At 40.7% G+C, this 24085-nt stretch overlaps 1 protein-coding gene across 3 annotated transcripts in view; it reads left to right on the top strand.

The window, feature by feature from the left end:
* Window positions 1-24085, top strand: part of cfap52 (cilia and flagella associated protein 52) — a 50285-nt gene that overhangs the window by 12420 nt on the left and 13780 nt on the right. For all 3 annotated transcript variants that reach the window (XM_062027002.1, XM_062027000.1, XM_062027001.1), the window contains 7 exons: window positions 1738-1854; window positions 2080-2180; window positions 3148-3318; window positions 9957-10105; window positions 10206-10351; window positions 11875-12026; window positions 16887-16992. In XM_062027002.1, the coding sequence (XP_061882986.1) occupies window positions 1738-1854; window positions 2080-2180; window positions 3148-3318; window positions 9957-10105; window positions 10206-10351; window positions 11875-12026; window positions 16887-16992 (942 nt within the window). The remainder of the gene's footprint in view (window positions 1-1737; window positions 1855-2079; window positions 2181-3147; window positions 3319-9956; window positions 10106-10205; window positions 10352-11874; window positions 12027-16886; window positions 16993-24085) is intronic.

Below are 24085 nucleotides of genomic sequence, written 5' to 3'. Positions count from 1 at the left end.
GACTTTTATTAGTAGGTTGCACAGTGATAAAAGTCTCAATCAATCAATTAATTAAACAACAAAGCCGTGTTGGACACCTGTGCCCAGAAGCATGCAATTGCAGGCGTTCCGACATTGTTTTCCTTACAAAATAAACCAATATATATTGTCTAAATACAGTTCTAAACTGGCTTCAGCTCGTAAATTTACAATAAAACATGCTTTTATTTCGTGAAAGTATAATTCAGCAGCTGTATTTGCAGCAGTCAGCAGCTACATTCATGCAGTGTTTAGTGACCAGCAGACCTAAAATGGGCCTGACGGCGCAACAAACGTTAAAAAAAATACACAGAACAACCAAAAAAAAAGGTTTACCCTAATTTTGACAAAATCCTCATTAGCTTTGGACCAACAATTACAAATAATGTAAGACTTTTGTGTGAAATATGTCAACTGTGGTGGCTGCCTCCAATGTAGTGTTTGTAATCACTGCGCTATAAATGCCTGTGCTTTTACTTTTGGGTTTTTTAATAGTTTTCATAGGTTTTGCTGTGGCGAGTCTTCCTGATTTGATTACCACCATACCTGAGTGCTGAACTAATGCTGCTTTTTACTGCAATAGTATTTAGTTTATTTTGGATTATTGTAAAAAGTGTTTATACTGTAAGTATTGTTCTTATTACACAGCAGCTGTTAGATTGTAACGTGTATATCAGTTGTAGATTTCACGACCAGATTCGGATGTGTTCAATGTAAATTAGCATCGAGCTAGGGCTGTTACGACTTGGACACGGTGTTTTTGATTGATTGAAACTTTTATTAGTAGGTTGCACAGTGCAGTACATATTCCGTACAATTGACCACTAAATGGTAACACCCGGATAAGTTTTTCAACTTGTTTAAGTCGGGGTCCACGTTGACCCCAGATACAGAGATTGGAGGCAAGATGGAATCAAAAACAGAAAAAGTATTTAATTAGGTCCAAAATGCAAACAAAATGTGATGGGACAGAAACGCACATCATATAAAGAAGTCCATAAACTGGAACCTCAGAGGTCGGCGTGGGTAAAGGCCAGCACACACTGAGCAAAGGAAAAGTCCATATCTACATATGAGAGGATAGAAAAAACACACAGAGGTTAGGCGTAATATAAAAAGAACGTACCCGGACTTGGAGGTCTTGCAACAAATGCGACGTGAGAGGACAGGGAACAATAAAACACAAGCGCATTTTAAAAAGCGCAGCCTTACTGTACGTTCAAGTGATTTCTATCAGGCATACTTGCTTTGTTGGCATGTCAAATTCTAACATTACCGCTCTGAGTGCTTGTTTGCCCGCCAAGGGTTGATTTTACGTGATTCCTTACCCCGTAGTACCGACAGAATTCGGTCTGAGCCTATAAAAGTACCTAATTCGGACCCCACTTATGCCACAGCGACAGTTAATTCATTCAAGATAGGACAGATACAAGTTTGTTTATGTTATCCACACATACGTATACAGATTGATTGATTGATTGAGACTTTTATTAGTAGGTTGCACAGTGAAGTACATATTCTGTACAATTGATCACTAAATGGTAACACCCGAATAAGTTTTTCAACTTGTTGAAGTCGGGGTCCACTTAAATTGATTCACAGACATAGATCTAGAAGTATTTACAGTATATTGGCTGTAATGTGACGTTGTTCTCTCAATAGCAGTTATTAGTTCATTTAATGCAGCACAACTGACTTACCCTCTTTTCCTCCCTATAGTTTTCAGCCGATGATGAGTTTATGTTCTGCGGCACCACCAGTGGAGACATCTTGAAAATACAAACCAAGACACGATATCTGAACAACTACGGCCCGGTTAAAACAAAACACAGTCTGGTAGGTCAGATCTACTGTATTAGTCATTTGAATCAAAGTTAAAGTAAAACTGTATGACATTGGCAGCCATTATAGATGTCAGTAGTTATTGAGAATATAAACAATGCACATCTAAATTGACTTGAACGTGGTCATAGCTTTTCTAAAGTGCTTATGCCAGGAGCCAGCCCCGTCAATAGCTAAAGGATAAAGTTTGATGTTTGTCCCTATGTCTTTAATACGCAGGGCGCCAATGTCCTGAAAGTAACATGTACAGGTGAGCTGGTTGTTGGTTCTGGATTCGGCAACTTGACGCTGTGTTCCGCTTCTAACTTCAAAGCTATCAAGTGAGTTGATGACAAGTTGTTTTTCGCCTCACAAATCATACATCGAGTTGCTTGTAATGCCAATGCATGTATGTATGCCCTAATGATAGTTATTTTTCAAGCCAAGATTAAGAGCCTTTAAAGCAGTGCCCCACCAGGAAGAAAAAAAATTGCGCTTCCCCACTCGCTGCTACAACTATAGATAGTATCATTTGTCTATAAAATTGTTATAAGTATATATCTGCCTAAAGTTGTATCGTTATTAACATTTAGGAAAACGAAAAAAGAGAGAAATGTAGGTCAATTTACAGCAAATAATAACTTCATTAGCATTGTTTCTCAGTCTGTAACAGAAAAGATTTAGTGCATCAATTTGCCAAAAAAAAACCCCCAAATAATTCCTAATTAGAATATGAACATGTTTTTAAAAAAGTTGAGCCATTTCATACTGAAAAATTAAATGAAATAAACTTAATAAATAATACATTCATAATGATCAGCAACATTAACTCAGGAGAACAATATATAAAACACTAACCTAAAAAACAAAAATTAATGCAACAGTTTGTGCTGGGTTTTTTTTTAATAAAAAAATGAGGACGTCAGGATAAATGGCTACAATAAGCACGTTCTGATAAATTATGCTCATAAAGCATGTTGCCCGGGGTCACACACGCACCCGTGAATTAATAAAAAACTCAGTTGCACAAAATATAAAACAACCTACAAAAAAAATCCCAATTTGTGTTGATTTAAAAAACATTTTAAAAAATGAGGAAGTAAAAATAGAATGAGCACATTTTGCAGTGCACGGCTGTACGAAGCGGGGCTTGAAGCATGTTAATAATGCGTGATACTGATAAAGCATGCTCCCCAGGTTCACGCCCCACATTTTGATAATTATTGTTTAAAGTATTCTCTGTTCGGCTCAAGAGCTCAACGGTATGTTTTCTAAAATATGTGTTTATCGTTTATTCGTCCACATTAGACACATCCAGCTGAGCAACGGGGTGACCTCGATCGCTCTCAAAGACGACGGCCTGCACTTCTTTGTCGGCACAGATGCTTCTCAGATCTACTGCATCAATTATGAGACCTTCTCAGCTGAGCTCATCTCCACCAGCCATCATGGACCTGTCAAAGACCTCTCCATCGCTTTGTGAGTGGCAGGCGGGACAATCTGGGCTGGGAGATGACACAAATGCCACAAGAAAATAGCATTTATCCAAGGTGTTGTCAAAATTACAGTAATATTGAAGTGAATTACATTTATATAGCGCTTTTTCTCAAGTGACTCAAAGCGCTTTACATTGAGAAACCCAATATCTAAATTACATTTAAACCAGTGTGGGTGGCACTGAGAGCAGGTGGGTAAAGTGTCTTGCCCAAGGACACAACGGCAGTGACTAGGATGGCGGAAGCGGGGATCGAACCTGCAACCCTCAAGTTGCTGGCACGGCTGCTCTACCAACCGAGCTATACCGCCCTATATTGTTTTCATTGCTATCACACTAAACATGCCTTCCCCAATCTCTACTGGATCCAGTACAATAGTACAATGTGTTTAGTACCTACTTAACCCACTAGAGGGGGAAATAGGCACGTCATCTAATGTTACACTGAAACATCAGTAGACTTCAGTATTAAGCAATAATAGGATACCTTATTTGTAATTCGTACAGTGTAAAGACATTAGCATTCAATCTTAAATAATTATTATAATGATGATTTGCATTTTTTACAATTTTTCTTCAGCACTCAAGGACATAATGCAAAAGCATAAAATAATAATAAAATAAATAATAAAAACTCAAAAATGCTGAAGAATAAATATTAGACTAAACCTGAACCAAGAAAAAAGCAAAAACTAAGATAAAATGGAAGAAAACCCCCCCATAAATTTGACAAATTATAACATTAAATAACAATTAAGCAGTATACTAATATACATTAAAAATATGATATGGAAAACTAGTGCTAAATCAGTAATAGTGATAGGAATTAATAACCATTTTTATTGCATTTATATGAGCTGTGCTGCATAACATCCATCCATGGATGGATGGATGGATGGAACTCAAAGATCTAAAACTTTTACTATATACACAAAATACTTATTCCTCTCAAATATTGTTCACTAATCCGTCTAAATTTGTGTTAGTGAGCATTTCTTCTTTGCCAAGAATATCAAGATGCTGATAAAACAGCATGGTTATTGCACAAGTGTGCCTTAGGTGCTGCCCACAATAAAAGGCCACTCTTAAATGTGCAGTTTTATCCCACAGCACAATGCCACAGATGTTGCAAGTTTTGAGGGAGCGTGCAGTTGGCATGCTGACTGCAGGAATGTCCACCTGAGCTGTTGCCTGTGAATTGAATGTTCATTTCTCTACCATAAGGCGTCTCCAAAGGCGTTTCAGAGAATTTGGCAGAACATCCAACTGGCCTCCAACTGCAGCCCAGGTATAACCACACCAGCCCAGAATCTCCACATCCGGCAGGTGCACCTCCATGATCGTCTGAGACCAGCCACCCGGACAGCTGCTGCAACAATTGGTTTGCATCACCAAATAATTTCTGCACAAACTGTGAGAAACCGTCTCAGGGAAGCTCATCTGCATGCTTGTCGTCCTCATCGGGGTCTCGACCTGACGGCAGTTTGTCGTCGTAACCGACTTGAGTGGGCAAATGCTCACATTCGATGGCGTCTGGCACCTTGGGGAGGTGGTCTCTTCACGGATGAATCCTGGTTTTCATTGTTGACAGCGTGTGTGGCGTCGTGTGGAAGAGCGGTTTGCTGATGTCAACGTTGTGAATCGAGTGGCCCATGGGTGGGGTGGGGTTAGGGTATGGGCAGGAGTGTTATGGACAACCAACGCAAGTGCATTTTATTGATGACATTTTGAATGCACGGAGATACCGTGACAAGATCCTGACACATTGTGGTCCCATCACCTCATGTTGCAGCAAGACAATGCACAGCCCATGTTGCAAGGATCTATACAATTCCTGTGAAGCTGAAAACATCCCAGTTCTTGCATGGCCAGCATACTCCTCGGACATGTCACCCATTGAGCATGTTTTGGATGCTGTGGATCGGTGTATACGACAGCGTGTTCCAGGTCCTGCCAATATCCAGCAACTTGGCACAGCCATTGAAGAGGAGTGGACCAACATTCCACAGACCACAATCAACAACAAGATCAACTTTATGCGAAGGAGATGTGTTGCACTGTGTGAGGCAAATGGTGGTCACACCAGATACTGACTGCTTTTCTGACCCCTCCAGACCCCCAATAAAGCAAAACTGGACATTTCAGAGTGACCTTTTATTGCGGGCAGCCTAAGGCACACCTGTGCAATAATCATGCTGTTTAATCAGCATCTAAATGTCACACCTGTGAGGTAGGATGGATTATCTTGGCAAAGAAGAAATGCTCACTAACACAGATTTAGACAGATTTGTGAGCAATATTTGAGAGGAATACGTCTTTAGTGTATATGGTAAAAGTTTTACCTCTTTGAGTTCAACTCATGAAACATGGGAGCAAAAACACAAATTTTGCGTTTATATTTTTGTTCAATATAGAAAAGTAATTCATCTCTTTGCTGTTGTTTTATTGTTGCAGAAGTAAACTAAACAAAGTACTAAACATTTTATCAGACATTACAAAGCCTAAAGACGCTTAATAGAAGCTAGAATAGAATTAAAACTACTAAGTAAGCGGTAGAAGATGGATGGATGGATGGATGGAACCTAAAATATAAAACAAAAAACAATATATACACATATATGAATGAATGATCTTTATTTGTCATTGTGCATGTACAGGTACAGGTATATAACAATATATATATATATATATATATATATATATATATATATATATATATATATATATATATATATATATATATATATATATACACTACCGTTCAAAAGTTTGGGGTCACCCAAACAAATTTGTGGAATAGCCTTCATTTCTAAGAACAAGAATAGACTGTCGAGTTTCAGATGAAAGTTCTCTTTTTCTGGCTATTTTGAGCGTTTATTGACCCCACAAATGTGATGCTCCAGAAACTCAATCTGCTCAAAGGAAGGTCAGTTTTGTAGCTTCTGTAACGAGCTAAACTGTTTTCAGATGTGTGAACATGATTGCACAAGGTTTTTCTAATCATCAATTAGCCTTCTGAGCCAATGAGCAAACACATTGTACCATTAGAACACTGGAGTGATAGTTGCTGGAAATGGGCCTCTATACACCTATGTAGATATTGCACCAAAAACCAGACATTTGCAGCTAGAATAGTCATTTACCACATTAGCAATGTATAGAGTGTATTTCTTTAAAGTTAAGACTAGTTTAAAGTTATCTTCATTGAAAAGTACAGTGCTTTTCCTTCAAAAATAAGGACATTTCAATGTGACCCCAAACCTTTGAACGGTAGTGTGTGTATATATATATATATATATATATATATATATATATATATATATATATATATATATATATATATATTTTTTTGTCTTTCTACTTTTTTAATGTCCCTTGCACTACGTCATAGGATTAACAACTTTTAGCTTTAATTGAAAATATTTGGTGCGCTGCCAAGTGGATGGCAGTGAAAGTGGAGGCTCCGGACGGACCAATTCGGGGCGGCAGAGGCTGACTTTCGGGACGTGGAACGTCTCTACGCTGGTGGGGAAGGAGCCTGAGCTGGTGCGAGAGGTGGAGCGCTACCGTTTGGATCTGGTGGGGCTTACCTCTACGCATAGCAAGGGCTCTGAAACCACACTCCTGGACAAGGGATGGACCTTGTTCACTTCTGGAGTTGCTCAGGGTGTGAGGGCACAGGCGGGTGTGGGGATACTCACGAGTCCCCGGCTGAGTGCCTGTACGTTGGAGTTCACCCCAGTGGACAAGAGGGTCGCCTCCCTTCGCCTTAGGGTTGGAGGGGGGAAAACTCTGACTGTTGTTTGTGCATACGCACCAAACAGGAGTTCAGAGTATTCAGCCTTCTTGGATACCTTGCATGGGGTCCTGTATGGGGCGCCGGCAGGGGATTCCATAGTCTTGCTGGGGGACTTCAACGCGCACGTGGGCAATGACAGTGATACTTGGACTGGCGTGATTGGGAGGAACGGTCTCCCTGATCTGAACCTGAGTGGTGGATTGTTATTGGACTTCTGTGCTAGTCACGGACTTGCGATAACAAACACCATGTTCAAGCATAAGGATGCTCATAGGTGTACCTGGTACCAGAGCACCCTAGGCCAAAGATCAATGATCGATTTTGTAATCGTATCAGCTGATCTGAGGCCGTATGTTTTGGACACTCGGGTGAAGAGAGGGGCTGAACTGTCAACTGATCACCATCTGGTGGTGAGTTGGGTTAGATGGCGGGGGAAACCTCTGGACAGACCTGGCAAACCCAAGCGTGTAGTGCGGGTGAACTGGGAACGTTTGGAGGAGTCCTCTGTCCGGAAGGACTTCAACTCCCACCTCCGGCGGGACTTCTCTGCCATCCCTGTGGAGGTTGGGGACATTGAACAGGAATGGGCAATGTTCAAAGCCTCTATTGCTAAAGCTGCAGCTGCGAGCTGTGGCCAGAAGGTCTTAGGTGCCTCAAGGGGCGGTAACCCTCGAACACCTTGGTGGACAGTGGTGGTCAGGGAAGCCGTCCGACTGAAGAAGGAGTCCTTATCCCGGGGGACTCCGGAGGCAGTTGCAAGGTACCGACGGGCCCGAAGGGCAGCGGCCGTGGCTGTGGACGAGGCTAAGCAGAGGGTGTGGGAGCAGTTCGGGGAATCCATGGAGAAGGACTATCGGGCGGCACCAAAGCTGTTCTGGAAGACCATACGGCACCTCAGGAGGGGGAAGCAGGGAACCATCCAAGCTGTGTACGGCAAGGATGGGACTTTGCTGACTTCAAGTGAGGAAGTCGTAGGGCGTTGGAAAGAGCACTTTGAGGAACTCCTGAACCCAAATACATCAGACACACCCTCCCTGATAGGAGCAGGGCCTGAGGATGATGGGGGATCGACGTCGATCACTCGGAGTGAAGTCACTGAGGTAGTTAGACAACTCCACAGTGGCAAAGCTCCGGGGGTTGACGAGATCCGTCCAGAAATGCTGAAGGCTCTGGGTGTTGATGGGCTGTCTTGGTTGATACGCCTTTTTAACATTGCGTGGAAGTCTGGGACAGTGCAGAGGGAGTGGCAGACTGGGGTGGTGGTTCCCCTTTTCAAAAAGGGGGACCAGAGGGTGTGTGCTAATTACAGGGGTATCACACTACTCAGCCTCCCTGGGAAAGTTTACGCCAAGGTACTGGAAAGGAGGGTCCGGCCGATAGTCGAACCTCAGATTCAAGAGGAGCAATGTGGATTCCGTCCTGGTCGTGGAACAACTGACCAACTCTTTACGCTTGCGGGAATCCTGGAGAGGGCCTGGGAGTATGCCTATCCAGTCTACATGTGTTTTGTGGATTTGGAGAAGGCGTATGACCGCGTCCCTCGGGAGATCTTGTGGGAGGTGCTGAGGGAGTACGGAGTGAGGGGAACCCTGCTGAGGGCCATCCAATCTCTGTACAACCAAAGCGAGAGTTGTGTCCGGGTGCTTGGATGTAAGTCGGATCCGTTTCCAGTGGGGGTTGGTCTCCGCCAGGGCTGCGCTCTGTCACCTATCCTGTTTGTGATTTTCATGGACAGGATTTCTAGGCGGAGTCGTGGCCATGGCGGAGAGGGTATACGTCTCGGGGGGCTAAAGGTTGCGTCACTGCTGTTTGCAGATGATGTGGTCCTGATGGCACCTTCGGTTCGTGACCTTCAGCTCTCACTGGATCGGTTCGCAGCCGAGTGTTCAGCGGCTGGAATGAGGATCAGCATCTCCAAATCTGAGGCCATGGTTCTCAGCAGGAAACCGATGGTTTGTACAGTCCGGGTAGGGGACAGGACTCTGTCCCAGGTGGAGGAGTTTAAGTATCTCGGAGTCTTGTTCACGAGTGAGGGAAAGATGGAGAAGGAAATCAGCCGGAGAATCGGAGCAGCTGGGGCAGTATTGCAGTCTCTCTGCCGCACTGTTGTGACGAAACGGGAGCTGAGCCAGAAGGCAAAGCTCTCGGTCTACCGAGCTATCTACATTCCTACTCTCACCTATGGTCATGAAGTGTGGGTAATGACCGAAAGAATAAGATCGCGGATACAAGCGGCCGAAATGAGTTTCCTCAGAAGGGTGGCTGGCATCTCCCTTAGAGATAGGGTGAGAAGTGCAGTCACCCGAGAGAGACTCGGAGTAGAGCCGCTGCTCCTTCGCTTGGAAAGGAGCCAGCTTAGGTGGTTCGGGCATCTCGTGCGGATGCCTCACGAGCGTCTCCCTAGGGAGGTCCTCGTTGCACGTCCCACTGGGAGGAGGCCCCGCGGCAGGCCAAGGACCAGATGGGGGGATTACATCTCCTCTCTGGCCTGGGAACGCTTCGGGATTCCCCAGGAGGAAGTCGCAAATGTTGCTCTGGAGAGGGAAGTCTGGGGGTCTTTGCTGGAGCTGTTGTCCCCGCGACCCGATTCCGGATAAGCGGTTGAAGATGGATGGATGGATGGATGAAAATATTTCTAAAAAAAACTAAATATGGAATACACCATTCAGTAATTTATATTATTTTGTTTTACACATCATTTCAAAAGTATATCATGTTCTTGTTTTTAACTTTCTAGTGTTCATGTCTGCCTGTTGTATTTATATATATTTATATACATACAAATTGTAATATTTTTTGTTTTTGTTTTTTTGTATGCATTAGTGGGTCATCTATGTTGTTTGTCACCGGCTCTGAGGAGGACATCCGGGTATGGCACATAGACAAGCCCAAAGAGCTGCTAAGAATCCCTGAACCCTGCATGACGTGTAACGCTGTGCACTTGATGGTTGACGGACACAGCATCGTTAGTGGTAGGTCATACTGGAACAACACTGTTTAGATGTTGTCAGTAAAAACATGGGTGTGCTTTGTTATGAACAACTGATTAACCGCGGGTCTTTTTTTTATTAGGATGGAGTGATGGAAAGATTCGTGTGTTCACTCCGCAGAGTGGCCGCCTCTTGCTCATCATTCACAATGCGCACAGAAACGGTGTGACGGCCATGAAGGGGTCTAGGGACTGTCAGAAGATTGTCAGTGGGGGGCAAGAAGGACAGGTGAGTCCTCTATTTAGGTAATGCCAACCTGGAAGTGCTACAAAAATATATGTATACAGTACACAGTATTGTATTGAAACATGCAGGTACCCCGGTCCATACAATTTATTCCCTCCACAATTTTGCTGGCTTTGTGATTGTTGCGGCCAAAAAATGCCTAAATTCACAGCAGCTTTTTTTTTTTTTTTTTTAGACATTTTGACATTTTTCAATAACATTGATTTAACTTGTGATTTTATGGATTTGTTATCAGTGTTTTAAGTATTCCTTGTAAACTTACAGTAACCTCGAAAAAACATACTGTATTGATGGTTTACTCGTTTTGACACTAGATGGCAGTAAAAGCACAAACTCAGTTTATTGTCAAATTACTGTCCTGTTTTAATCCATTATAATTAATAGTAATAATTAATTATGATTATAGAAAGACACACCACCTTCCTTATTGTCTGCTGTCTACTCTGTTGTCCACATGTTACAGATATCCTCCATGTATGTTTGTGTTTGTCCATCTTAAACATTAATTTATGCTCAAACACATTTACCCCCACCGCATATTAAAAACATTTGTGAGCTTTTGAGAGCGACCCATATATAGCGCTCATTTTTGTTGGTACCTGAGAGAAAATTAGGGATTATCATCACACTTCAACATCTCTTACATGTAAATGCTGCCTCTTTGCCAGGTCGGCATTACAAATAAAAATCTGTTCTTAACTGGATAAGTAAAGCTTCAATAGATATAGAAATACATGTCAACTAGGCAGTGAAAGTTTACATTACCCAGATTTTGAACAATTTCCCAATTTTCATTAAAGTTTGTCTAAGTCTAATGTCTAAGTCTAAGTCTAAGGTTTAGCGCTGTAGACAGGAACAGGAAGTAGGCCTGAGCTTCGCGGAAGGAAGACAATTGTGTCATTTGAGCAAAAAATGGTTCATATATTGTTACATGTTTGTCGTTCCTGCTTTGTCCACACGAGAAACAAACGTACGTTTTGATTGGACCGAGTTGATCAGAGACAAATTAGTTTGGCCTCAAAGTGCGGGGAATTTTCGGGCATTGGACAAAGATGCGAGGCCGCATACATGTGCAGGGATTGGTTGAATTTGTGTGAATTTTTGTGAATTAGTGCGTTCGCGACAAATCGCACATTCCTGGAACGACTGACAACCGTATTTAAGCTTTAGTTTAAGTCGGAATTTATATCCGAGTTACAGATAAATTAGCACCTAAGTCACTAACAATGTTCACAGAACACACAAAGGACGTAAAATAGAGTAATACAAAGATTAAATATAAGAATTAACAGAACGGAAATACAAAGAGAGAACAACTCCTCACTTGTATCCCTTTGCTTATCCCCTGCTAACATCCATACATCTGATCAGTGCTCTCTTCACAACCATCCAGTGACTGACTGGGATAGGCTCCGGCCCCTTCCATTACCCGAACAGGATAAGCAGTATCGATCGAACCGAAATGCGATACACTTTACAGCGTGAAACTGTTTGTTGCCATGCAGGTGTGTGTTTGGGAGCTGCTGAAGCACGGCCACAAGCGCTTGGCGTTCTTGACGGAGCACAAAAGCGCCGTCACATGTGTCCAAATCAAGAGCGACGACAAGGAGTGTGTCACCGCCAGCACCGACGGAACCTGTATCATCTGGGACATTGTGTGAGTTGCACCTGCTGCGCAATGTTCCTGTGGACAACACAGACAGTATACAGTACACATTGGCATGATGGCATTATTGAACGACCAGAAGTTCAAGTTAAAGTCCCAACGATTGTCACACACACACTAGGTGTGGGGAAATGTGTCCTCTGCATTTGACCCATCCCCTTGTTCCACCCACTGGGAGGTGAGGGGAGCAGTGAGCAACAGCGGTGGCCGCTCTTGGGAATCATTTTGGTGATTTAACATCCAATTCCAACCCTCGATGCTGAGTGCCAAGCAGGGTCCCAGTTTTTGTCGTCTTTGACCTCCCAGTCTCAGGGCGGACACTCTAACCCCAAGGCCACTGAGCTGAGGCTGTAGGCTTTTCTGTAAAGAAAAACAGTCAGTAGTAGGTGTTTAAATACAGTAGTAATATATATTATATAAAAAGCCACGTGTGTTTATTCCCTTATTTGCAGAGTACCACGTGTTTGAAAAAAGACATTTCTTTCAAATGAATAATGATACAAAGAGTAAATAAAAAATATAAATACATATGTATTATACACAGGTTGATAGTACATACCATTATTTATGGTATTAATGCATAGTTGTCAAACTGAAGGCCTGGGGGCCAGATCTGGCCCGCTACATCATTTCATGTAGCGTGAACTTAGTTAGTTAGTTTCAGTTTATTTCGAACATGCATACAATACAATTACAATTGAATGCATCACATATTTCCACTTGTTTCATTACAGCACGTCTCAAAAAGGAGTAGGAAGAAGCAGAGTTTTTTAATCCTACCCCTTTTTACACATATCGTGTGACAATAAAGTACTGAATCTTTCTTACTAAATTTATTTGTTCTTAAATTGCATAAACTTAAATATTGCAATATTATGTGACCATGCAACAAATATATTATTATATACTGTATAATAATATAGTTTGCAAAACTAAAAATACTTAAATATCTGCTTGTCACGCTGGCTTATGATATATATTCACTTTTACAAGTGGCCCTCGAAAAGCAGCAATAACTGCGATTGTAGCCCTCAGTGAAAACGAGTTTGACACACCTGCACTGCTCTATTACTCGTTGCTGATGCCATGTCTGCTCTGCAGACAATGTGTTATTGTGATACAGACATCGCCCGCGACACATGAGGGCATTCAATGTCATAGTAAAGACAATTACAACTACCCAGCAACACCACTGGGAGAAAAAAATGTGAGCATCTATTTGGCGTGAAGTGTATATTTCCATTCTGACACCTACGGTCAGAGGCCACCATTTGATGAAATACTAATAAATAATATAGTTTATGGTGGCGTACAAAGCAACACTTTCAACATCCTGGCTGGTCCAACAATATGACTACTGGTGTCGTGATCCAATATTAGCAAAGAAAACCAAGTATCAGATTATATCAGCTTGCGTCTAAAATCTCCCATATAAGCGCTCAGATACGAGCAAAGCTTGACAACCAGTTAGCATCTAAATGTCCTTCAATAAGCACACATGGTTGGTCTTTTCTTGTATTTTAGTGAAGTCATTTGCAAAAGTTAATTATAGTAGGCTATAGATTACTTAGAGCTAGCAGCTACACAACAGCTAAGCACACAATAGCACACAAGCCCGACAGACATACATAAAAAATGTCCATGACTGAACAATATTGCAGTCTAAAAAATGTAATTTGTCAATATAAACAAGTATCAAATAATTATAATTGCATATTACTTATACATACAAAGTCTCCAAGGCAGAAGCTTATCAGAATGTATCCAGTAACAAACGTGTCCGCATCATTCAAAAACTAGCTAGCTAGCCATCTCAACCTAATGAATTATTGTGGAAACTAAGGGTTGCCATAAAACAATTACCACTCAGCTTCAACTTAAAGCAGTGCTTCTCAATTACTTTTTGTTACGCCCCCGCCCCCCAAGAAGAAGAAAACATTTCACGCCACACTCACTCTCTGTAGTATCATTTGTCAATAGAATTGTTATAAGTACACATCTGCATAACATTGTATCCTTATTAACATTAAAGGAAACTAAAAAGAAAAAAGTATAGATAAACTTACAACAAAGTTTTTAGTCTATAACATAAAGGATTTAAAAAATTGCATCAATTTGCCTGAAAAAAAAGCAACCTTATTTTATCTATTAAAAAAATTTGGTCGACTCGAACAATTTGATACTGAAAAATAAAATGTAATAAAAATGAAAAATAAAATGTAATAAACTCAATAAATAATATTACAGCAACATTGATCAGCAACATCAACACAGGAGCACAATAAAACACTTGAATATATATATATATATATATATATATATATATATATATATATATATATATATATATATATATATATATATATATATATATATATATATATATATATATATATATATATATATATAAACCGACCTACCTCTGAGTGTTAGACAAGCCTCCTCTCTTCCTGTTTTTAAATCTCTCTTAAAAACATACATGGCTTTTAACACTGAGTGATATCCATCCGGCAATGGCGCCCCATAATACACCTGCTGTGAACCTGTTTTTATGTTTTATTTATTTTATGTATTTATTTTTTATCGTGTTCTGGTTGTGTTGTGTTGTGTTTGCTAGGTACTCGTATTATCTTTTAACCTGCCCATTGTACAGCACTTTGGCTACCCCTGTGGTAAATTTTAAATGTGCTTTATAAATAAAGTTGATTTGATTTGATTTATATATATATATATATATATATATATATATATATATATATATATATATATATATATATATATATATATAATATATATATATATATATATATATATATATATATATATATATATATATAATTTTTTTTTGTAGTGCACAGCTTTTTGAAGCGGGGGTTGAAGCCTGATGCTGCATGATACTAATAAAGCACGTTCCTTGGGGTCACATGCGCGCCCCCTGGCATCACACCAAGCCCCCCCTGGGGGGCCAATCCCAATATTTGAGAAGAACTGACTTAAAGACAGCATCAGTCCAGTACAGATGGTTATTAAAAAGTAGGTTAGTGGTTTTCATACCAACTATTGCTCTCTGTTTGAGTGATTTCACTTAAACAAGCCTCTTCCTTCCTTCCACACTACAACATACTAAACATATGTATGATTCATGCTCATATTGTACTAGATCAATATCGGTATCAGCCAATATTCAAGGCTCCAATACCCATATTGTATCGGTAGTGAAGAAGTTGTATCGGGACACCGCTAAATTTTACATCCTGTTAAAACATGTTATGACATTCCACTGTTCTAATAATGATTGAAGGCGATTTAAGGCACATTGCTATGTAGTGTTTATTCTAATTCATGCTCAGATAGTCCGTTTAGTTGAAAAAGCGAGAATAAGAATAATACGTTTACTGTAACATTTACATATACTGTAAAAAATGACCATTAAAACTATGGCAAGCAATTGTTAAATAGCAACAGTAAAACACCGTAAAATCAAAAATACTTTATCACAGAAGCAAATGCAGTGGATTCCTGCAAAACAAGAAACAGTAAATAACTTTAATTATTATGGTTATAATATGTAGAAAACACATGACTTTACTGTGAAAATGTAAAAAAAAATGTACAATGCATTTGCAAATACTGTAATGTCAGAGGCATGTAAATATCCAAATATGTATGGTATTACTCTTTCTAAATTAAAGATTTTGCAGATTGTACATCTAAAAGCCTGTTCAGTGGCCTTGTGGTTAGAGTGTCCGCCCTGAGATCGGTAGTTTGTGAGTTCAAACCCCGGCTGAGTCATACCAAATACTATACAAATGGGACCCATTACCTCCCTGCTTGGCACTCAGCATCAAGGGTTAGAATTGGGGGTTAAATCACCAATATGATTCCCGAGCGCAGCCACCGCTACTGCTCACTGCTCCCCTCACCTCTTAGGGGGTGGAACAAGGGGATGGGTCAAATGCAGAGAGTAATTTCACCACACTTAGTGTGTGTGTGTGACTATCAGTGGTACTTTAAATTACCTTAATTGTTTTAGGGCTTTGTGTTAAAGCATTAGCCCAGTTAACTCTTAGCTAACAACATGTTTTCTTGTATTTTTGTGGCAAGTGGTTTCAGACATTGAGGGTTTATGTCTATGTGCTTCATTGTAAACGGCATCGAAATGAACCACGTTGTGTGTTTAAGTGTGCTGGAACTGGTTGCAAGCAGCTACTTAACAGATACGGAGCATGTAAGGCTCGTTTTTAATAGCTCACTTGAAGGAACATGTTGCGTAAGGACGGCCATGTTGTGAGTTGCCCAGTGAAAGGTTGTACAATGTGTCAATCCTCATGTACTGCTCACATGTCTCAGAAACACATACATTTTGCAGCTAGTAGTATTGGTGAGCACGGTGGAGCTGTTGTTAGCATTTGTGCCTCAAACTAAGGAGGTCCTGAGTTCGATTCCCGGGCTGGGGGTCTTTGTGTGTGTGCATGTTTTACCTGTGACTGTGTGGGTTCTCTCCGGGTACTCTGGCTTCCTCCCATCTCCAAAGACATGCACCTGGAGATAGGCTAATTGGCAACACTAAAATTGGCCTTCATTTGTTTTACGATGAATTCCTATTTTACCGTAAATGCTATAGTTTTTAGGTTAAAAATATATAATTTTTTTCATAGTAATTTACGGATTCAACATCAACATACCGTAATGTCCTATACGTACATTGTATTTCTTACGGTGAATTCCTGGCAACCACAGCAGTCTGTACTTTACCGTAAATTGTGCAGATTTTTATTGTTTTTACAGTGTAGGCATCTGAAAGCCTAAACCTTGCCTAAACTTCTGTTTCTTTCGAATGTCTTCTTCTAGGAAATTTGTTCGAATTCAGAAGATAATCGCCAAAAACACATTATTCCGGACTGTGTGCTACCACCCTGAGGAACACCAGGTTGTTACCAGTGGCACCGACAAAAAGGTTGGTATTGTTGACGTTGTTTACATTGTCACATATCGGTGTCTAGCTACAGAATTAATGTCCTTTTCCTTTGTTTCGGACAATTTGTCAAATTATGATAACAAGGATAATGATATAAAATCTATAAAGTGAAATCTATCGAGTGTAAACGCACGAGTGTGAGCTAAATGTCTCATTGTTGCATCATGACATGCTGTGCCTGCTGCTGTGGTTATGATTAGCATCACCACCCACAGTGAAGGCTCGAACAATAACAAACACACACATGCTTGCAGATACAAACATTTGTTTGAAAATCTTTTCGCTAATTTCTCCACTAATCACAAGAAACACGCTGGCCCTCCGCTGTGAGTGTCTGTTCAGAAAATGTGTTGCTTCCTTGATGGCACACTCCACCCCTTGGACCCGAGTACACACACTCATAATGTCCTGCCGAGAGGTGACGACAATTTGCACTGATTAGACCAGTGTGTGAATGTGCGGCGAAAGAGGGAATAAGAAGGAAGGACGCGTGCGGGAAGCGAGGGAGTTTGGGAGGGGAGAGATGGTGCCTTCCTGCATACGGATGTGCCGACGCCAGCCTAGTGCCAGCCAGATCCACCATCTGCTCATCCCCGGACACAGGCACTCTGTCTGGGAGAACAAATGCTCCCATCTCTTCCCGCTTGCACCAGCGCTTTTACACACCCTAAAATACCAGAGTCGCCATCTTGAAAGCACATAGATAAATGACAGTGAGCTAGACTAGTGTTTTTCAACCACTGTGCAGTGTGCCGTGAGATACAGTCTGGTGTGCCGTGGGAGATTATGTAATTTCACCTAATTGGGTTAAAATATTTTTTGCAAACCAGTAATTATAATCTGCAAATGTGCCGTTGTTGAATGGCTGTGCTGTCTAGAGCTCGGCAGCGTAACCATGTAATACTCTTCCATATCAGTAGGTGGCAGCAGGTAGCTAATTGCTTTGTAGATGTTTGTCGTGATCACAATATGCAGACGACAGCGGGAGGCAGCGTGCAGGTAAAAAGGTATATAACGCTTAAACCAAGAATAAACAAAAGGCGAGTGCCGCAAAGAAAAGCCATTGAAGCTTAGGGATGGCTATGCAAAATGAAACTAAAACTGAACTGGCTGCAAAGTAAACAAAAACAGAATGCTGGACGACAGCAAAGACTTACAGCGTGTGGAGCAGGCGGCGTCCACAAAGTACATCCTTACATGACATGACAATCATCAATGTCCCCACAGAGAAGGAGAGCGTCCGCACAACGAAAATACTCTTGATTGTGAAAACAAAGCAGGTGCGGGGAATAGCGTTCAAGGAAGACATGAAACTGCTACAGGAAAATAACAACAAAACAGGAAAAGCCACCAAAAATAGGAGCGCAAGACAAGAACTAAAACACTACACACAGGAAAAGAGCAAAAACCTCAAAATAAGTTTTGGCGTGATGTGACAGGTCGTGACAGTACACCTACTTTGAGTCAAGAGCTATAGTGATGCATGGTTGGTTATGGTTTGAATTCATATCCAACAATTGTGAGAACGACTTTTTATTGTCAATATCGGCTACCGAGTTTCATTTTTTAATGTTTTCTGCTGGTGGTGTGTTTTTCAATGAAAAAAATGTGCCTTGGCTCAGAAAAGGTTGAAAAACACTGAACTAGACGACTATAGCTATATGCTAATACACACAAAGGCTGCATCATAGACTCACTATTAGTAGAATGGCAATAACATTTCTAATAGGAGGGGAGAATGTGAATGTTTTGAACTCCTGTTTCCACGCCAGTATTGTATTGATCAGGCAAATGTCACCCGTAGAAATTGTGCTCAATTTCACATTTCGTTGACCTGACCTCGTGTTGCTCCTTCTTCAGACGACGCCTCCGTTGGTAGCCCCAAAGTAGTGCACTCCGTTTTGCCTCCAACGCACGCGATCAATCAACAAGGCCAATCAATTTCAATCGATTAAGTCGTTATTTTTTTTTTTTTTAAATTATATGAAGTATTTTTTAAAGACCAAATTATTATAATTTTTTTTTTAATCATGTGTTGCTATACAAAATGTTTTCATATTTCTTACAACCAATCCTGCTAACAACCTTTGTGACACTTTTTTGTCCAGTGGGTCACTGTCACTGATGTGTGTGAATTGTAGTAGTAGTAGTAGTACTATATGATAATAGTAAAAAAACAAAATAAATAATAATGAAAAAAAAAAAGAAGGATAATAATAACAACAATACAGTAATGTCAAGATATAGAAACAAATATTTGCTTTAATAATTAAAGCAATACATAATGATTAGGGTTTTCAAAAAGAAGGGGGAGGATTATTCTCGCCCATTATTCATCAATTGACTCCAGCTTTTTCTTTACTATTGGGCCCATTGCTGGGCCGCGTGCGCCCTCTAGAGGGCCGCCAAAAAAATATCTGTTCATCAGCTGTGGTCTGTATAGACTGCAGCGTTGCTCGGTTGTAATACACTTTTCCACCACTTGTGGCAGTAATGACAATATCAAACAAACAGAAGAAGTCTGAAGCTAAAGTAATTGAGAAGTTTCTGAAACGCAAACATTATGACTAAAGTGGTGAAGCTGAATTATCGAATACGATTCCAATCAAGAGTAAGATTACTAATTCAGTGTTAATATTTTAGTGGCCACTGTGTAGTGAGTGAGTTTGAAGCTGTTTTAAAGTGCTTCCGACGACACAGAGTGATATAAGTTGACAGGCTGACACCTCAAGTTCATCTTTGAACGGCGCAAGGTACGAAATTGTTGAAATAAAACAAGTTAAAAGTGCCGCAAATCGCTAAAGAAGCAACTGCTGTTAGAGAGCTGATACAAGAGGCACTGACGTCGGCGCCTCGACTCAATGTCAAAATCTAAAAGAAAAACTCAAATAACGATACATTTGGTGTCATCTGAAATCGAAATTAATACCATCGAAACATGCATCCCACTGAATAGAAGAAACAACAACACCACTCCAGTCATCCTCATGAAACTCATAAACAGAAAATCTAAAATGGCACTGCCAAAACAGGGAAAGAAGCTGAAGAGAACAAATGCGTACATGAATGAGCATCTCACAAAAAGTAATGCTGAAATCGCCAAAAAAAACATGCGACTTGAGAAAGCAGGGAAAAATCCAGGGAACTTGGAGCGCCAACTGTAAAATCTACATCAAGCTGAATGGAGGTCCAGAAGCAAGAGTACTTGTTGTCCATGACATCAAGGACCTGGACAAAAATTAAAGTTGACACTGCTTCCACAACGACGATGATAATGGGGTCTGATGAAAAACAAACACCTATATTCAACACCAACACTACTATGTTCCAAGGGACCACTAAACAAGAAGACCTAGATTCAGGAGTGCATCCACCTGCAATTACAGAGATTATTGAAACAACATCAAATATTAACAAGAAAATATGGAACTGAAAAACTTCTGCAACAAAGATCACAAACACCAGGATTTGGAAAATGATATGGATGAAGATACAATTTTTTTCACCCACATCAGTAATCATTTGATTTTATTATACAGATGAACAATGTAACAGCAACATTAAGTGTGATAACAAATTGTCAATTATTAATTTTAATAGCAGAAGCTTGTCTGTTTCAAGGCCCGCATTTGGCCCACGGACCGTAGTTTTGAAACACCTGGTCCAGGGTGTAGTCCACTATCCCCCAAAGTCAGCTGGGATAGGGTCAACGGAACAACTCCAGTGGGGGAAGTGTTTAAAAAAAGCTAGTACCAGTAAGCATGAAGTGATGATGATGAAGACAATAGCTTGTGCACAGCTCAGGTGACTCCCATCTCAGCAGAGTAGCACAGCCTTGACTTGGCCGCTTGCACGGCTCAGCTTTGGACTGCAGCCCGATTCCTCTGAGAACACAGATGGGCCAAGAAAAGTCACACAGGCGGTATCGCTAATAAGCTACTCAATGAGTACCAGGTCGTGACTGAAAAGAGCCAAGACACAAGTCAAGATGTTAGGTGGTGTCTTGTGATCACTCTTTGATCATCTTTTATAATACTTGATCTTGGTAACTGTTGTATGAACATTTCTACAGATACCATTTTTCCTTCCGATTAGGGGTATGTTTTCTTAAATTTGTGTTTTAATTAAAAAAGGATTATCGCAGAAAAATGTGTTTCCACACATTTTCCATCCTCTTAAAGTCTCACTTAAATCCTGCAAATATAAATAGCATAGTTTCCCCTACTTGTAATTGATCGTGGTCCACCACCACGGCAAAATAAAAGCCGCCACAACTTAAAAATGAGGGTTTTTCACATGAAAAGAAATTTAAGTAATATATTGTATGAATAGCTATAAAAAGCCTATTATTTGTGCACTCCTGAGATCTACAAATTTTTTCAGGGCCGATACCGGTTTTTAGTAGTCTCGGTGTCACAGTTCAAATCAATACAGTAGAGAGAAACCAAGCATGCAGACGGACTGTGAGTAAAATAGTTATTTTACTTAGGGAAAATTACTCACAACAATGATCCTTACAGGAGATAACAAAAATCGACGGTGCAAAAAAGAGAAAACAAAATGAGCACCGTGGAAAAAAAAGAAAGCAAAAGCTACTATACAAAAATAACTAGATGCCATGATCCGTGGTCCGGATCATGTTTTTGTTATGTTCTGTTAGTTTTGGACTCTTTTAGTTCCTGTTTGACACCTGAGTTTGTTTTAGTTACCATGGCTACTTATGATTTTCACCTGCCTCTGGTGTTTGGGACGCGCACCTGCTGCTAATCAGAGGACTATTTAAGCCTGCCTTTGCCAGTCAGTCGGCCTGGCGTCATGAGGAGGGGGTACTGACATGATCCGTGGTCCGGATCATGTCAGTACCCCCTCCTCATGACGCCAGGCCGACGGCGTCCGTGGTCCGGATCATGTCAGTACCCCCTCCTCATGACGCCAGGCCGACGGCGTCCGTGGTCCGGATCATGTCAGTACCCCCTCCTCATGACGCCAGGCCGACTGACTGGCAAAGCCAGGCTTAAATAGTCCTCTGATTAGCAGCAGGTGCGCGTCCCGAACACCAGAGGCAGGTGAAAATCATAAGTAGCCATTGTAACTAAAACAAACTCAGGTGTCAAACAGGAACTAAAAGAGTCCAAATCTAACAGAACATAACAAAAACATGATCCGGACCACGGATCATGACACTAGACTTGGGTTGGAGTTGCAAGACGTGCAAACTACCACACAACACTAGGGTTGTCTCGATACCAATCTTTTGGTACCGGTACCAATATGTATTTTGGTACTTTTCTAAATAAAAGAGACCACAAAACATTTGCATTATTGGCTTTATTTTAACAAAACATCTTAGGGTACATTAAACATATGTTTCTTATTGCAAGTGTGTCCTTAAATAAAATAGTGAACATACAAGACAACTTGTCTTGTAAGTAAGCAAACAAAGGCTCCTAATTTGGCTGCTGACATATGCAGTAACATATTGTGTCATTCCCCATTCTATTATTTTGTCAACATTATAAAGGACAAGCTGTAAAATTGATTATTAATCGACTTGTTCATTTACTGTTAATATCTGCTTACTTTCTCTTTTAGCATGTTCCATCTACACTTTTGTTAAAATGTAATAATCACTTATTCTTCTGTTGTTTGATACTTTACATTAGTTTTGGATGATACCACAAATTTAGGTATCGATCCGATACCAAGTCGTTACAGGATCATACATTGATCATATTTTAAGTGTCCAGGGACGTATTTCCTGAGTTTATGAATATATAATGAATACAAAAAAAAGAAAAAGAAAACATTTTTGGTGACGATAAAAAATATTGATGTAATCATAGTACTATCGACTAGATACGCTCTTGTACTTATCATTACAGTGGATGTCAGGTGTAGATCCACCCATGGCATTTGTTTACATTCAGGCGCGCTAGCTTTTGTTAGCGGTGACGCCGGTGAGCTGTTGTATCCTCCTACGGTGTGTAGTGAAACATGTTTAGCTATTTCTCATCCTGCAGGGATGATACTTGCAAGAAACTCACTTTATTTGTCGACATGGAGGCGAGTATTAGTGATTTAGAAGTAGCTAAAACACTGCCGACTGCGGATGGATGTTCGCTGCTAGCTAACTAGCCATGTCTTAAAGCACCTCTTCCTGAGGGCGTTTCAGTGTTATAACTTCACCTTTATCGTCAGTTTTTAGGCCAAAATGCGTCCGTTCTCCCTTTTCTGTCTACACCCTGTGTCTGCTTGTAAGTACTCCGTGATTGTGCGCTGCCGAACATGCTCCTCTGCTGGTAAACCAGCAATGTCACGACGTGACATCATGCCCGGGAACCGGTACTTTTCAAACAGAGTATAGTACCGTTTTTGATTCATTAGTACCACGATACTATATTAGTACCGGTATACCGTACGCCCCTACACAACACCAAGTTGGATGGCACTGGGATAAGCCAAGAAAGTAGGTATAAAAAACTCAGGAAGCATTGGAAACTTCTGGCGTGCAGAGTCGAGGAGTGGAACTGACGAGTGCCATCCAGCTGTCAAGGTGCTGCTTAAGTAGTATCTGGGAAGATTGGAAACATCTGTGCACGTCTCACAACTCCGCCCAAAAGGGGAACATAGGAACTCTAGGGGGAAGGAGAAATGTAAGAACCAGGTCAACTGCACCAAAAAGGGAAAACTGAAAATACAAACCACAAGGTGGCAGCAAGCGGTGACACTCGGAGGTTGATAACGATAATAGGAGCTAATATTCACTTGTAGTAATATTTAGCTAATCATGAGGATATGTTAGTAAACAGCTTGACAAGGCTTATTTTTATTTTTTATTTTTTTAATTATTATTTTTTTATTAAATCAACATAAAAAACACAAGATACACTTACAACCAGTGCACCAACCCAAAAAACCTCCCTTCCCTATCCACACTCATCCACACTCATTCACACAAAAGGGGCTGTCTCTTTCCATTATTAAACTTCTGGTTCCTACAATATAGAACAATACAGTCTGCAAGGGATACAGTCCTTGAAGCACACATGATTGTGTGTGCTGCTGGTCCACT

This window comes from Entelurus aequoreus, linkage group LG18 (genome assembly GCF_033978785.1).
Source record: "Entelurus aequoreus isolate RoL-2023_Sb linkage group LG18, RoL_Eaeq_v1.1, whole genome shotgun sequence".
Taxonomy (NCBI): Eukaryota; Metazoa; Chordata; class Actinopteri; order Syngnathiformes; family Syngnathidae; genus Entelurus; species Entelurus aequoreus.
Note: the sequence above shows the minus strand (reverse complement) of the source record. Positions and strands in the feature narration are given on the sequence as shown.